The sequence below is a fragment of the Panulirus ornatus genome, chromosome 49, assembly GCF_036320965.1.
Source record: "Panulirus ornatus isolate Po-2019 chromosome 49, ASM3632096v1, whole genome shotgun sequence".
NCBI lineage: Eukaryota > Metazoa > Arthropoda > Malacostraca > Decapoda > Palinuridae > Panulirus > Panulirus ornatus.
The window spans coordinates 2,159,700-2,175,736 of NC_092272.1; the positions used below are offsets into that span (position 1 = coordinate 2,159,700).

General features: G+C 37.8%; 1 protein-coding gene across 1 annotated transcript in view; it reads right to left on the reverse strand.

Moving 5' to 3' along the window:
• Vps45 (vacuolar protein sorting 45) overlaps positions 1 to 16,037 on the reverse strand; it is a 50,753-nt gene that overhangs the window by 28,871 nt on the left and 5,845 nt on the right. The window contains exon 2 of the mRNA XM_071690803.1: positions 7,265 to 7,463. Coding sequence (XP_071546904.1) covers positions 7,265 to 7,463 — 199 coding nt within the window. The remainder of the gene's footprint in view (positions 1 to 7,264; positions 7,464 to 16,037) is intronic.

Genomic DNA, 16,037 nt, shown 5'->3' on the forward strand with positions numbered 1-16,037 from the left:
TGGGGACATCACATACCCTGCTGCAGACCAACCCTCACTGGAAATCAATCACTCTCCTCTCTTCCTACTCATACACATGCCTTACATCCTTAATAAGAACTTTTCACTGCTTCTAGCAGTTTACCTCCCACACCATATACTCTGAAGACCTTCCACAAAGCATCTCTATCAACCCTATCATATGTCTTCTCCAGATCCATAAATGCTACATACAAATCCATCTAAGTATTTCTCACACGCATTCTTAAGACCACAAGCCTGATCCATACATCCTCTACCACTTCTGAAACCACACTGCTCCTCCCCAATCTCATGCTCTATACATGCCTTCACCCTTTCAATCAATACTCTTCCATACAATTTTCCAGGAATACTCAACAAACTCATGCCTCTTTTAATTTGAACACTCTACTTCATCTTCTTTTTGCCTTTGTAAATTGGCACTATACATGCATTCTGCCAATCCTCAGGCACTTTACTATGATCCATACGTACACTAAATATCCTTACCAACCAATCAACAACACAGTCACCCCCTTTCTTAATAAATTCAATTGCAATACCATCCAAACCTGCTACCTTGCCAGATTTCATCTACCTCTTGTCTCTTAACCAAACCAATCTCCCTGACCTCTCACTTCACACACCACCCCAACCAAAACACCCTACATCTGCCACTCTATCATCAAACACATTCAACAAACCTTCAAAATACTCACTCCATCTTCTCACTTCATCACTTTCTTTTATCACTGCCCCACTTGCCCCCTTCACCAATGTTCCCACTTGTTCTCGTCTTATGGACATTATTTACCTCTTTCCAAAATATCTTTTTATTTTCCCTAAAGTTTAATGATACTCTCTCACCCTAACTCTCATTTGCCCTGTTTTTCAACCTCCTGCCACTTTCTTTTATACATCTCCCAGTCATCTGCACTCCTTCCTTGTAAGTATCATCCAAACTCCTCTCTTTCCTGTTTCACTGACAACTTTAATTCTTCATCCCACCACTCGCTACCCTTTCTAATCTGCTCTCCTTCCACCTTCCTCATGCCACATGCATCTTTTGCACATGGCATCACTGCTTCCCTAAATACATCCCATTCCTCACCCACTTCCCTCACATCATCTGCTCTCAACTTTTGCCATTCTAGACTCAATCTCTCCAGGTACTTCCTCACAGAAGGATCCTTTCCAAGCTCACTTACTCTCACCAATCTCTTCTCTCTAACATTCTCTCTTCTTCTTTGAAAACCTCGACAAATCTTCACCTTTGCCTTGACAAGATAGTGATCATATCCCACAAGCTGCCCCTCTCAGCACATCAACATTCGAAAGTTTCTCTTTTACACATCTATCTATCAACACATAATTTACTAGTGCCCTTTGACTATCTCTTGTGCTCATATACGTATACTTATGTATATCTCTTTTTTTAAACCAGCTATTCCCAATCACATCTTTTATCAGCACACAAATCCACAAGCTCCTCACCATTTCCAATCACAACACTGAATACCCCATGTACACCAATTATACCCTCAACTGTCACAAAACTCATCTTCACATTCAAATCACCCATTACTAATACCTGGTCTTGTGCACCAAAGCTGGTGACACGCTCATTCAGCTGTTCCCAAAACACTTGCCTCTCATGATCTTGCTTCTCATGGCCAAGTGCATAAGCACCAAAAATCACCCATCTCTCCATCCGCTTTCAGTTTTATCCACATCAATCAAGAATTTACTTCCTTCCACTCTATCGCACATTCCCACAACTGCTTCAGAAGTAGTGCTACTGCTTCCTTAGCTCTTGTCCTCTCACTAACCCTGACTTTACTCCCAAGACTTTGCCAAACCATTCTTACCCTTTACCTTTAAGCTTTGTTTCACTCAGAGCCAGAACATCCAGGTTTCTTTCCTCAAACATACTGCCTATCTCTCCTTTCTTTTCATCTTTGTTACATCCATACACATTCAGACACCCCAGTCTGAGTCTTCTATGAGGATGAGCACTCCCTGCTTGACTCCTTCTGTTTCCTCTCTTAGAAATTGAACTACAAGAAGGGAGGGTTACCAGTGCTCATTTCCCACCCTGCTTTAGTTGCCTTCTACAACAAATGGGGAATATATATAGGGGAGAAAGAATACCTCCTACATATTCCCTGCATGTTGTTAAAGGAAAGTAAAAGGGGAGACAGCGGGGGGCTGGAAATCATTATAATTCTTATCATACTTGATTGCCACTTCATGCTAGCGATGTAGTGCCAGGAAACAGACGAAGAATGGCCCATCCACTCCTATACACATATATGCACATAAATGGCCATACATGCACATACACATACAAACATATACATACATATACATGTACATATTCCTACTTGCTTATCTTTATCCATTCCTGGAGCCACCCCACCCTGTAAGAAACAGCATCGCCACCTCGTTTCAGCAAGGTAGCGCCAGGAAAACAGACAAAAAGGCCACATTCATTCACACTCAGTTTCTAGCTGACATGAGTAATGCACCGAAACAACAGCTCCCTATCTGCTGTTTCCTGTTTTAGCGAGGTAGCACCAGGAAACAGATGAAGAATGACCCATGCACCCATATACACTAGTATATACATAGACGCACATACACGCACATATACATGCATATACATATCAACATATACACATACACATATCAACATAAACATATATGCACACACATACAAAGACATATACATATATACACATGTACATATTCATACTTGCTTGCCTTCATCCATTCCCAGTGCCACCCCACACCACAGGAAAAAGCATCGCCACCCTCTGTGCCAGGAAAACAGACAACAAAAGGCCACATTTCACAATCAGTCTCTAGCCGTTATGTGTAATGTACCAAAACCACAACTCCCTATCCAGGCTCCACACACCTTTCCCTGGTTTACTTAAGACATTTCACATGCCCTGGTTCAGTCCACTGACAGCACACTGACCCTGGTATACCACATTGTTCTAATTCACTCTATTCCTTGCATGCCTCCCACCCTCCTGTATGTTCAGGCCCCTATTGCTCAAATTCCTTTTCACCCCATCCTTCCACCTCCAATTTGGTATCCTGCTTCTCCTTGTTCCCTCCACCTCTGACACATATATCCTCTTTGTCAATCTTTCCTCACTCACTCTCTCCGTATGTCCAAACCATTTTAACACACCCTCTTCTACTCTCTCAACCACACTCTTTATTACCACACCTCTCTCTTACTCTTTCATTACTTCCTTGATCAAACCACCTCATCACATACTGTCCTCAGACATTTCCTTTACAGCACATCCACCTTCCTCTGTACAACCCTATCTATAGCCCATGCCTCGCACCCATATAATATTGTAGGAACTACTACTCACTTCAAACATACCCATTTTTGCTCTCCGAGATAACATTCTCTCTCTCCACACATTCTTCATCACTCCTAGAACCTCTACCCCTTCCCCCACCCTATGACTCACTACCACTTCCATGGTAACATTTGCTGTGAAGTCTGCTCCTAGATATCTGAAACACTACTTCCTCCAATTTTTCTCCATTCAAACTTACATCCCAACTAACTTGTCCCTCAACCCTGCTCTTATTCACATTTACTCTCAACTGTCTTCTTTCACACACTTTTCCAAGCTCAGTTCATGAACATCTGCAGTTTCTCGCTTGAGTCAGCCACCAAGGCTGTATCATCAGCAAACAACAGCTGACTCACTTCCCAGGCTCTCTCATCCCCAACAGACTGCATACTTGCCCTCTCTCTCCAAAACTCTTGCATTTACCTCCCTAACCACCCCATCTATAAACAAATTAAACTACCATGGGGACATCACATCACTGCAGACCAGCCTTCACTGGGAACCAATCACTCTCCTCTTTTCCTACTCGTAAACATGCCTTACACCCTTAACAAATACCTCTCATGGTGAGTAATGTGGCAGTTGAGAGTATAAGTGGGTTGCATGAGGTATTCAGCGTTATGAATGGAAAATGTGTACAGCTTGTAAAAATTAAGGTGGCTGGCAAGAGCTGCATGATTATTAAATGCTTATGCACCCGGCCTGTGAGAAGAAAGATCAAAAGAGGCAAGTGTTTTGGGAGTAGGTGAGTGAGAGTGTCAGCAGTTTTGATGTAAGAGACTGAGTATCAGTGATGAATGTAAAGGTGAGTAATATGGTAGTTGAGAGTATAAGTGGGTTGTATGGGGTATTCAGTGTTATGAATGGAAAATGTGTACAGCTTGGGGAGTTGTGGGCCCAAAAAGGACTGGTGACTTGGAATACCTGGTTTAAAAAGAGTGACATACACAAGTGTATGTATGTGAGAAGGAGAGATGGTCAGCAGGCATAATTGGATTACATATTAATTTTATACGTTGAAGGCTTCAGTCACAGACAAAAGTCCACATCAAAGTTGGGCCTTAATTGAAATAAAGGGAGAATTATGAAGCAGACAAAAAAAAAGACGAGGGAAAGTATTTATGAATTTCGGAGGACATGAAAGATCTGTCTTTTGAAATGGGTAAGGTCATAGGTATTGGGAAAGACATGAGAGGGGAGAGAGTTCCAGAGCTTTGACATGTAGGGAAAGAAGCAGGTATCAAAATGGCCCATCCTTGAGTTACCAATGGCCACACAGTAATCATGTGACACAGCAGCTTGCTGAGTATTGCATGGTCTAGTCAGTGGTGGGGGCACACAAGCAGCCAGCTCTCAGGAGCAAAAACCAAAGTAATACCTATAGAAGAGGGGAAAGTGAACCAACATTGCGGTGTAGGGCAAGGGGTTTTGGAAGTTAGCCTGGGACAGTTTATAAGTCCAATTGCTTTCGACTCAACTTTGTCAAGTAAAGATACAGAGCTAGAACCACCCCAAATGTGAGAGCAATACTCCATACAAGGACAAATCAGTCCCTTTGTAAATGGAGCAACTGTTCAGAAGTTTCAACATCTAAACAGGACACCCAGTTTCTTAAGAGGCAGACTCAGCTATTCCTGTATTGTACAGTTTCCAAAAAAGAGTGGATGTTACAGCAATACCAAGTATGTTCATTGAGTACATAGGTGGAATCACAGAACCATCAAAGGAGAGACGAGAGTTGTGAGACATTTTTGAAAGAGAGATGGGTTTTGGAGGCATTAAACTTAACAGGATTTTGTTTACCCCACTGAGGTATCCTGTTCGAGTAAGAGTTTACTGAGGAAGCTGTGTCAAGATGAGATCTAGATAAAGTGAGAGAAAAATAAAGCAGAACTGAAGGAAGTGGATGAATGCAGTGTTGAGTTGTCAGTGTATGAGTGCACTGGATTATTTGTGGAGAGGAAACTGTTGAAAAAAAGGAGAAAAAGTGTAGGGGACAGGACAGAACCTTGACGGATACTGCTTTTGATGGAGAAAAGGGGGAGGCTGATCCATCGAACAGTCACCCTTCTTAGGGATGGGATGTATCAATGCACTTTTCCAATGAGAAGGAAAAGTTTTGGTTTTTAAGCAGAAATGGAACAGATGAGCAAGCACAGGTGCAAGTTCAAAGGCACACTCTTTCAGTACATGGGGATGGATGCCACCAGGACCATAAAGTCTTGCTTGTGTCCAGAGAAAGAAGTGCTTTTTGGACAGTCTGAAAAGAGATTACGGGAAGGGGCGTAGGATTAGTATGAGGAGCATCAGGGGGTGAAGGAATGTTCAAGTCATCCAAGGTAGAGTTAAAGGAGAAACGGGAACCAAAGAGAGTTGATATGTCAACAGTAGAGACAGCTATAGCACCATCAGAATGGAAAAATGAAAGAAAGAGTGACAGAAGCTGTCAGAGAGGCCCTTAGTTAAAAGAGAGTTTTGGATGTAAATGTGAAAGGAGCAGCTGGTTGGATGTCTGATTACTATCTTGTGGAGGTGAGGGTGAGATCTGTAAGGTTTTTTGGAAAAGTGGAAACAATGTCAGTATAAAGAGAGTGGTGAGAGTTAATGAGCTTGGAAAAGAGAACTGTGTGAAGAAGTACAAGGAAAGATTGAGTGTAGAATGGCATAAGGTGAGAGTGAATAAAGTAAAGGGAATTGGTGAGGAATGGGAGGTATTTAGGGAAGCCGTCCTGGCTCGAGCAAGAGATACATTTGGCATGCGAAAGGGTAGTGAGTAGTGGGACAAAGAAGTACATTAGAAAGGGTAGTGAACGGTGGGATGAAGAAGTAAAGTTGCTGGTGAAAGAGAAAACAGAGGCTTTTGGGTGGTACTTAAAGGAGAGAGGTGCAAATGATTAGAGGATGTATAAAGAAAAGGGCAGGAGGTCAAGAGGAAGGTGCAGAAGTTAAAAAAAAGAGGATAAATGAGAGTTGTGGTGACCATGAATCAGCAAACTTTAGGAAGAATAAGATTTTTTGGAGGGAGGTATGTAATGAGGAAAACAAGAGAACAAAGAGAAACATCAATCAAGGGGGCAAAAGAGGAAGTGAAAAAAGGTAGTGATGAAGTGAGGAGAAGGTTGAGTGAATGTTTTGAAGGAAAATTGAATGAATTAGATGAAAGAGTGGCAGATGTAGGTGTTTGGGTCAGGGTTCAGTACACTTTCTTCTCCAACTCTATGGGATTTAGCAAAATCTATACATTTCCTTTCAAATACCATTAATTTACTTTTACTCACATTTACCTTCAATCAACTGTGCTTCCATGCTTTATTTGTAATACAGAATAGAGAAAACACTTATTTCTAGCCTACAAATCACAGTCTATTCTATGAACAATGTCTATTTCAGGGTAATAAAAACTTCTGTTCACTGTTAATTTAAAAAGAAAAATGTATAACAAGCACTAAATAATACAAGACAACATATTACAGTACGATTCCAAACTGTGCAATTCTTTAGCTGGTAATAATGAAATGCATAACTGTGCGTATCTGTGAAATTTGGTTTCAAAACAGTGACAGTATTAAACATTTCATTTTGGACTATAAAGGACAGTAAATAAATATTCAATTTATTTACATCAGTGGAAATATTTTGCAGGTGACTCAAAACACCGACTTGGAGGCTCTTTATAAGATCAAATGTATGCTTCTCTTGGGACTTTAAGAAATGGCTAGCTTCTTATATACATGCAGACACAACCTGTTTTCAATCAGCTAATTTGTGTGTGTACATACTAATGAGACTAAAGGGGTGACAAATTCATAGACAATTTCATAATATTATTTAAGTAAACCAGTATTTTACATCAGTAGAAAAATTAAAAACAAACTTACATATGTAATATGTTCCATATCTGGGTTTCTGGAGCTCTCGTGCAAGTAAATCAATATTTTCTCTAATAGGTCTAATATACACCAAGCACTTGAGGTATGACATATTCTCTCCCGAGCTGGTCTGGTCAAGACGTTCAAACATGTACACCTCTTGACGCATCACCTCACTCATGCCAGTGACTACACTCACAAAGGATGTCTGAAAAGATGCAAAAAATTCCTTGCTTACAAAGATGAAAAGATCCTGGATTAACAAAGAAAATGTGAGGTTAATTAACATAAACCTAGGTGAGACACTTGTAAATAATCAATATAACCTATGGAAAATTCACCTCGCATCTCCCTGAAGTTGAGATTTATCTTGTTTTTGGTACTATTTCAAAATTAACAAAACATGATGGTTGTCTCTTTTCAAGCCTTCTGCAAAATCTGCGATAGACTGCATTACATAATTGTCAATGTAACATTATACAACAGATACTGGTATAAATATTTGAGTTTTAGCCAATAAAAATAAAAAATTATAAGATAAATTCAACTGTAAGGGTAAGTTAAATGACTTACCTTAAATTCAATAATACAGTCCAATTTATACCAATGTATGGTTCATAACGTCAAGCATGCCATGAAATCCATTGATTACTATGATAAAATAAAGATTGGCTGACAAAGGCATAAAAAATGGCAATGAAAATATTAAATTTTGCTTTCAAATAACATCAAAAAGAAGGTAAATCTTGACTGCGCTGGGAGGTTAGGTGAGGTTCATATAATTGGCTGATGTTTTTTACAAGTGTTATATCTAGGTTTACATAACCTGACCCCACATTTCCTCTGTTATTCACTGCCCTCACCACTAATGCCTTACTGAACATTGTAGTATAAGTAAAAATGATCCTAATGAACTTCCTCTAGTCTTAAGTCTATTAGCCACACATAATAGCAATAATCCATAAGACATTCTATAAGCTTGCATGCATAAGAATATTGAAGCACTAAAGTATACTTTCCCTAAGTAATGATTGCAATCACTCTCCCAAAGTCTCGGAATGCTCAAAATAAATCCTACCATTCCAGAACTCCTCTGTGATATAGCGTCTTAGCGAAATTGATGATTCTTTATGCAATATTCCATGTGGAACTTTTAAGTGATATTTTATCATTTTTCTTCTTATAATTCTCATACTTTCTAACCTTGAATTGAGATTCTAGTCATAAAGAATTTCATTTTGTATTATGAGTACAATTTGACAATCAGCACATCTTATTTTATAATTAAGAAGATGGTAGGACAAAATCTGAACATTATCCTAGTTTAGCCTAACTCCATGGAGAGAGATAGATGAGGATAAACTAAAATCTTTATCATAATTTGCAAATGCTAACTCATTATTAATATGGTCTTTCAAGAACTTGTCTATTTTTTTTCTAACAGTTCCAACAACTTACACAATATAGGGTATGTGAGAACGAATTGCGAAAAAGGAGATGCATGTAGAGCACAAATTTACAAAAACTTTTATATCAACATAATGACCATACATATCTACCTATTCATCATCACTGTATTTTCAATTTAATGGGGTTCATAAGGCTCATAGCAACATCACAAACCGCATTATCTTTTTTATTGCACCTGCATGTCAAATATATTATTGGGAAACTCATTGTGACCTTTTACACTAAAAAATAATATCAGAGAAAGACACTTTTTAATTTACAAAACCGATTTGGCGACTGAGAACATCATACCGTCCCCATATATGAAATGCCGCCATTGTAACATCATCATGGCCTACCACTCCTCCCTGTTCCTCCTGCCATACTACAATATGCCCTTTTGGCCATCCCATTCCACATGGAATACATTTAATTATTATTATTCTTATTATTTTATTATCATCATTCCACATATTCTGTATCTCCTGAGTGTTCATGCTTCAATATCCAAGAGCCCACTTTAGTCCATCTTCCTGTCTTGATATACAGATCCTCTTGGACAATCTTTCTTCAGTCATCCTCTCTGTATGTCCAAAAAATTTCTGCTCACTCTGGGAAGTTCTCTCAGACTGCTCATTCAAATGCATCTCTCTCTTACACTATTTCACCTCGCACCACCACATACCATCCTCAGGCATTTTGCATCCAACCTGTTCGTCCTCTTTCTTTCTTTTCCATACAAAATCCAAGTCTTGTATACAATGCACCTTCAAACACACCAATCTTTGCCTTAACAGACACTGACGTGTTCTTCCTCGCACCAATTTATGCATTTAGTATTGTAGCTCCTTTTCTACCCTGACACAATGCAGCACCCTATGCCCATGTTATCTCTTGGGTACCTAAACACTTCACTTCCTCATCATTTCCTTGCTGCACCTCATTACCTAACTTTTGTTCATGTTTACTGTCAGCTTACCTCTTTCACACTCCCATAAACTCCATCAACAACTTACAGAGTATGTCTCTGAAGGTAGCCACTAGAACTGTGTTACCCTCAAAGAAGAACTAATTCACCTCCTATGTCTCCCCATCCACAGCATACAGCAGACCTGGTCCTTGCTCTAAGACCTTTGCATTCACCTCACCCATCACCCTATCCATTATGTAACAGATACAGGTATATTTGAGTTTTAGCTAGTAAAAAAAAGAAAAAAAGAAAAAAAAATCTTAAGATAAATTCAGCTTGAAGGGTAGGTTAAATGATTTACCTTAAGTTCAATAATACAGTCCAATTATACCAATGTATGGTTCATAACATCAAGCATGCTATGAAATCCATTGATTACTATGATAGAATAAAGATTGGCTGACAAAGGCTTGAAAATGGCAATGAAAATATTAAATTTTGCTTTCAAAAAATATCAAAAAGATGGTAAATCTTGACTGCTCTGGGAGGTTAGGTGAGGTTCATATAATATGTTGATATTTTTACGAGTGTTACATCTGGGTTTACATTATCTGATCCCACATTTCCTCTGATATTCATTACCCTCACCACTAATGCCTTACTGAACGTTGTAGTATAAGTAAAAATGATCCTAATGAACTTCCTCTAGTCTTAAGTCTATTAGCCACACAAAATTGCAATAATCCATAAGACATTCTATAAGCTTGCACGCTTAAGAATATTGAGGCACTAAAGTATACTTTCCCCAAGTAATGATGGTAATCACACTCCTAAAGCCTCAAAATGCTCAAACATTCCAAAACTCCTGTGTGATATAGCTTCTAAGTGAAATAGGTGATTCTTTATGCAATATTCCACGTGATACTTTTATGTGATATTTGATAGTTTTTCATCTTATAATTCTTATACTTTCTACCCTTGAATTGAGCTTCTAGCCATAAAGAATTTCATTTTGTATTATGTGTACAATTTGACAAAATTTGAACATTATCCTAGTTTAGCCTAACTACATGGAGAAAGACAGATGAGGATAAACTAAAATCTTTACCATCATTTTCAAATGCTAACTCATTATCAATATGGTCTTTCAATAACTTATCTATTTTTTCTAACAATTTCAACAACTTATACAATATAGGGTACGTGAGAACGAATTGCGAAAAAGGTGATGCATGAACAGCACAAATTTACGAAAATTTTATATATTCAACATAATGACCATACCTATCTACCTATTTATCATCACTGTATTTTCAATTCAATGGGGTTCATAAGGCTCATAGCAACATCACAAACTGTATTATCTTTTTTATTGCACCACATGTCCAATATATTATATGGAAACTCATTGTGACCTTCTACACTAAAAAATAATATCAGAGAAAGACACTTTTTAATTTACAAAACCGACTTGGCGATTGAGAACATCATACCGTCCCCATATATGAAATGCCACCATTGTAACCTCCTCATGGCCTACCACTCCTCCCTGTACCTCCTGCCATACTACAATATGCCCTTTTGACCATCCCATACCATGTGCCATATATTTCATTATTATTATTATTATTATTATTCTATTGTCATCATTCCACATATCCCGTATCTCCTGAGTGTTCATGCTTCAATACCCAAGAGCCCACTTTAGTCCATCTTCTCTGTGACCTCTTCCTCTCTCGATATACAGATCCTCTTGGACAATCTTTCTTCAGTCATCCTCTCCGTATGTCCAAAAAATTTCTGCTCACTCTGGGAAGTTCTCTCAGACTGCTCATTCAAATGCATCTCTCTCTTACACTATTTCACCTCGCACCACCACATACCATCCTCAGGCATTTTGCATCTAACCTGTTCATCCTCTTTCTTTCTTTTCCATATAAAATCCAAGTCTTGTATCCAGTGCACCTTCAAACATACCAAGCTTTGCCTTAACAGACACTGACGTGTTCTTCCTCACACCAATTTATGCATTTATTATTGTACCTCCTTTTCCACCTTGACACAATGCAGCCCTCAATGCCCATGTTATCTCTCGGGTACCTAAAGCACTCCACTTCCTCGTCATTGAGACTTAAAGTTGAACCATCCTGCCTCATTTCCTTGCTGCACCTTATTACCTAACTTTTGTTCATGTTTACTGTCAGCTTACCTCTTTCACACTCCCATAAACTCCATGAACAACTTACAAAGTATGTCTCTGAAGGTAGCCACTAGAACTGTGTTATCCTCAAAGAAGAACTAATTCACCTCCCATGTCTCCCCATCCACAGCATACTGCAGACCTGGTCCTTGCTCTAAGATCTTTGCATTCACCTCACCCATCACCCTATCCATTATGCAAGAGATACTGGTATATTTAAGTTTTAGCCAGTAAAAAAAAAAAAGAAATCTAAGATAAATTCAGCTGCAAGGGTAGGTTAAATGATTTACCTTGAATTCAATAATACAGTCCAATTATACCAATGTATGGTTCATAACATCAAGCATGGTCAAGCATGCTATGACATGATAGAATAAAGATTGGCTGACAAAGGCTTGAAAATGGCAATGAAAATATTAAATTTTACTTTCAAATGATATCAAAAAGATGGTAAATCTTGACTGCTCTGGGAAGTTAGGTGAGGTTCATACAATTTGTTCATATAATGTGTTATATCTAGGTTTACATTACCTGACCCCACATTTCCTCTGTTATTCACTGCCCTCCCCACTAATGCCTGACTAAACACTGGAGTATAAGTAAAAATGATCCTAATGAACTTCCTCTAGTCTTAAGTCTATTAGCCACACAAAATTGCAATAATACATAAGACATTTTATAAGTCTGCATGCATAAGAATAGTGAAGCACTAAAGTATACTTTCCCTAAGTAATGATTGTAATCACTCTCCCAAAGTCTCGGAATGCTCAAAATAAATCCTACCATTCCAGAACTCCTCTGTGATATAGTGTCTTAGTGAAATAGATGATTCTTTATGCAATATTCCATGTGGAACTTTTATGTGATATTTTATCATTTTTCATCTTATAATTTCATACTTTCTAACCTTGAATTGAGCTTCTAGCCATAAAGAATTTCATTTTGTATTATGGGTACAATTTGACAATCAGCACATCTTATTTTATAATTAAGAAGATGGTAGGACAAAATTTGAACATTATCCTAGTTTAACCTAACTCCATGGAGATAGATAGATGAGGATAAACTAAAATCTTTAAAATAATTTTCAAATGCTAACTCATTATTATTAATATGGTCTTTCAATAACTTGTCTATTTTTTTTCTAACAATTCCAACAACTTACACAATATAGGGTACGTGAAAACGAATTGTGAAAAAGGTGATGCATGTACAGCACAAATTTACAAAAATTTTATGTATTCAACATAATGACCATACCTATCTACCTATTCATCATCACTGTATTTTCAATTTAATGGGGTTCATAAGGCTCATAGCAACATCACAAACCGCATTATCTTTTTTATTGCACCACATGTCAAATATATTATTGGGAAACTCATTGTGACCTTCTAAACTAAAAAATAATATCAGAGAAAGACACTTTTTAATTTACAAAACCGAATTGGCGATTGAGAACGTCATACCGTTCCCATATATGAAATGCCGCCATTGTAACATCCTCATGGCCTACCACTCCTCCCTGTACCTCCTGCCATACTACAATATGCCCTTTTGACCATCCCATTCCACATGCAATACATTTAATTATTATTATTCTTATTATTTTATTATCATCATTCCACATATTCTGTATCTCCTGAGTGTTCATGCTTCAATATGCAAGAGCCCACTTTAGTCCATCTTCCTCTCTTGATATACAGATCCTCTTGGACAATGTTTTGTCAGTCATCCTCTCTGTATGTTCAAAAAATTTCTGCACACTCTGGGAAGTTCTCTCAAACTGCTCATTCAAATGCATCTCTCTCTTACATTATTTCACCTCGCACCACAACATACCATCCTCAGGCATTTTACATCCGTGTTCATCCTTTCTTTCTTTCTTTTCCATACAAAATCCAAGTCTTGTATCCAATGCACCTTCAAACATACCAAGCTTTGCCTTAACAGACAGTGACTTATTTTTCATCACACCCTTTTATGCCTTTAGTATTCTAGCTCCTTTTTCACCTTGACACAATGCAGCCCCTAATGCCCATGTTATCTCTCGGGTACTAAAGCACTCCACTTCCTCGTCATTAAGACTTACACTTGAACCATCCTGCCTCATTTCCTTGTTGCACCTCATTACCTAACTTTTATTCATGTTTATTGTCAGCTTACCTCTTTCACACTCCCATAAACTCCATAAACAACTTACAAAGTATGTCTCTGAAGGTAGCCACTAGAACTGTTATCCTCAAAGAACCACTAATTCACCTCCTATGTCTCCCCATCCACAGCATACAGCAAACCTGGTCCTTGCTCTAAGACTTTTGCATTCACCACACTCACCACCCTATCCATTATGCAAGAGATACTGGTATATTTAAGTTTTAGCCAGTAAAAAAAAAGAAATCTAAGATAAATTCAGCTGCAAGGGTAGGTTAAATGATTTACCTTGAATTCAATAATACAGTCCAATTATACCAATGTATGGTTTATAACATCAAGCATGGTCAAGCATGCTATGAAATCCATTGATTACGATGATAGAATAAAGATTGGCTGACAAAGGCTTGAAAATGGCAATGAAAATATTAACTTTTACTTTCAAATGATATTAAAAAGATGGTAAATCTTGACTGCTCTGGGAAGTTAGGTGAGGTTCATACAATTTGTTCATATAATGTGTTATATCTAGGTTTACATTACCTGACCCCACATTTCCTCTGTTATTCACTGCCCTCCCCACTAATGCCTGACTAAACACTGGAGTATAAGTAAAAATGATCCTAATGAACTTCCTCTAGTCTTAAGTCTATTAGCCACACAAAATTGCAATAATACATAAGACATTTTATAAGTCTGCATGCATAAGAATATTGAAGCACTAAAGTATACTTTCCCTAAGTAATGATTGTAATCACTCTCCCAAAGTCTCGGAATGCTCAAAATAAATCCTACCATTCCAGAACTCCTCTGTGATATAGCGTCTTAGTGAAATAGATGATTCTTTATGCAATATTCCATGTGGAACTTTTATGTGATATTTTATCATTTTTCATCTTACAATTTTCATACTTTCTAACCTTGAATTGAGCTTCTAGCCATAAAGAATTTCATTTTGTATTATGGGTACAATTTGACAATCAGCACATCTTATTTTATAATTAAGAAGATGGTAGGACAAAATTTGAACATTATCCTAGTTTAACCTAACTCCATGGAGATAGATAGATGAGGATAAACTAAAATCTTTAAAATAATTTTCAAATGCTAACTCATTATTATTAATATGGTCTTTCAATAACTATTTTATTTCTAACAATTCCAACAACTTACACAATATAGGGTACGTGAAAACGAATTGTGAAAAAGGTGATGCATGTACAGTACAAATTTACAAAAATTTTATGTATTCAACATAATGACCATACCTATCTACCTATTCATCATCACTGTATTTTCAATTTAATGGGGTTCATAAGGCTCATAGCAACATCACAAACCGCATTATCTTTTTTATTGCACCGCACGTCAAATATATTATTGGGAAACTCATTGTGACCTTCTACACTAAAAAATAATATCAGAGAAAGTCACTTTTTAATTTACAAAACCGAATTGGCGATTGAGAACGTCATACCGTTCCCATATATGAAATGCCGCCATTGTAACATCCTCATGGCCTACCACTCCTCCCTGTACCTCCTGCCATACTACAATGTGCCCTTTTGACCATCCCATTCCACATGCAATACATTTAATTATTATTATTCTTATTATTTTATTATCATCATTCCACATATTCTGTATCTCCTGAGTGTTCATGCTTCAATATGCAAGAGCCCACTTTAGTCCATCTTCCTCTCTTGACATACAGATCCTCTTGGACAATCTTTCTTCAGTCATCCTCTCTGTATGTTCAAAAAATTTCTGCACACTCTGGGAAGTTCTCTCAAACTGCTCATTCAAATGCATCTCTCTCTTACATTATTTCACCTCGCACCACAACATACCATCCTCAGGCATTTTACATCCGTGTTCATCCTTTCTTTCTTTCTTTTCCATACAAAATCCAAGTCTTGTATCCAATGCACCTTCAAACATACCAAGCTTTGCCTTAACAGACAGTGACTTATTTTTCATCACACCCTTTTATGCCTTTAGTATTCTAGCTCCTTTTTCACCTTGACACAATGCAGCCCCTAATGCCCATGTTATCTCTCGGGTACTAA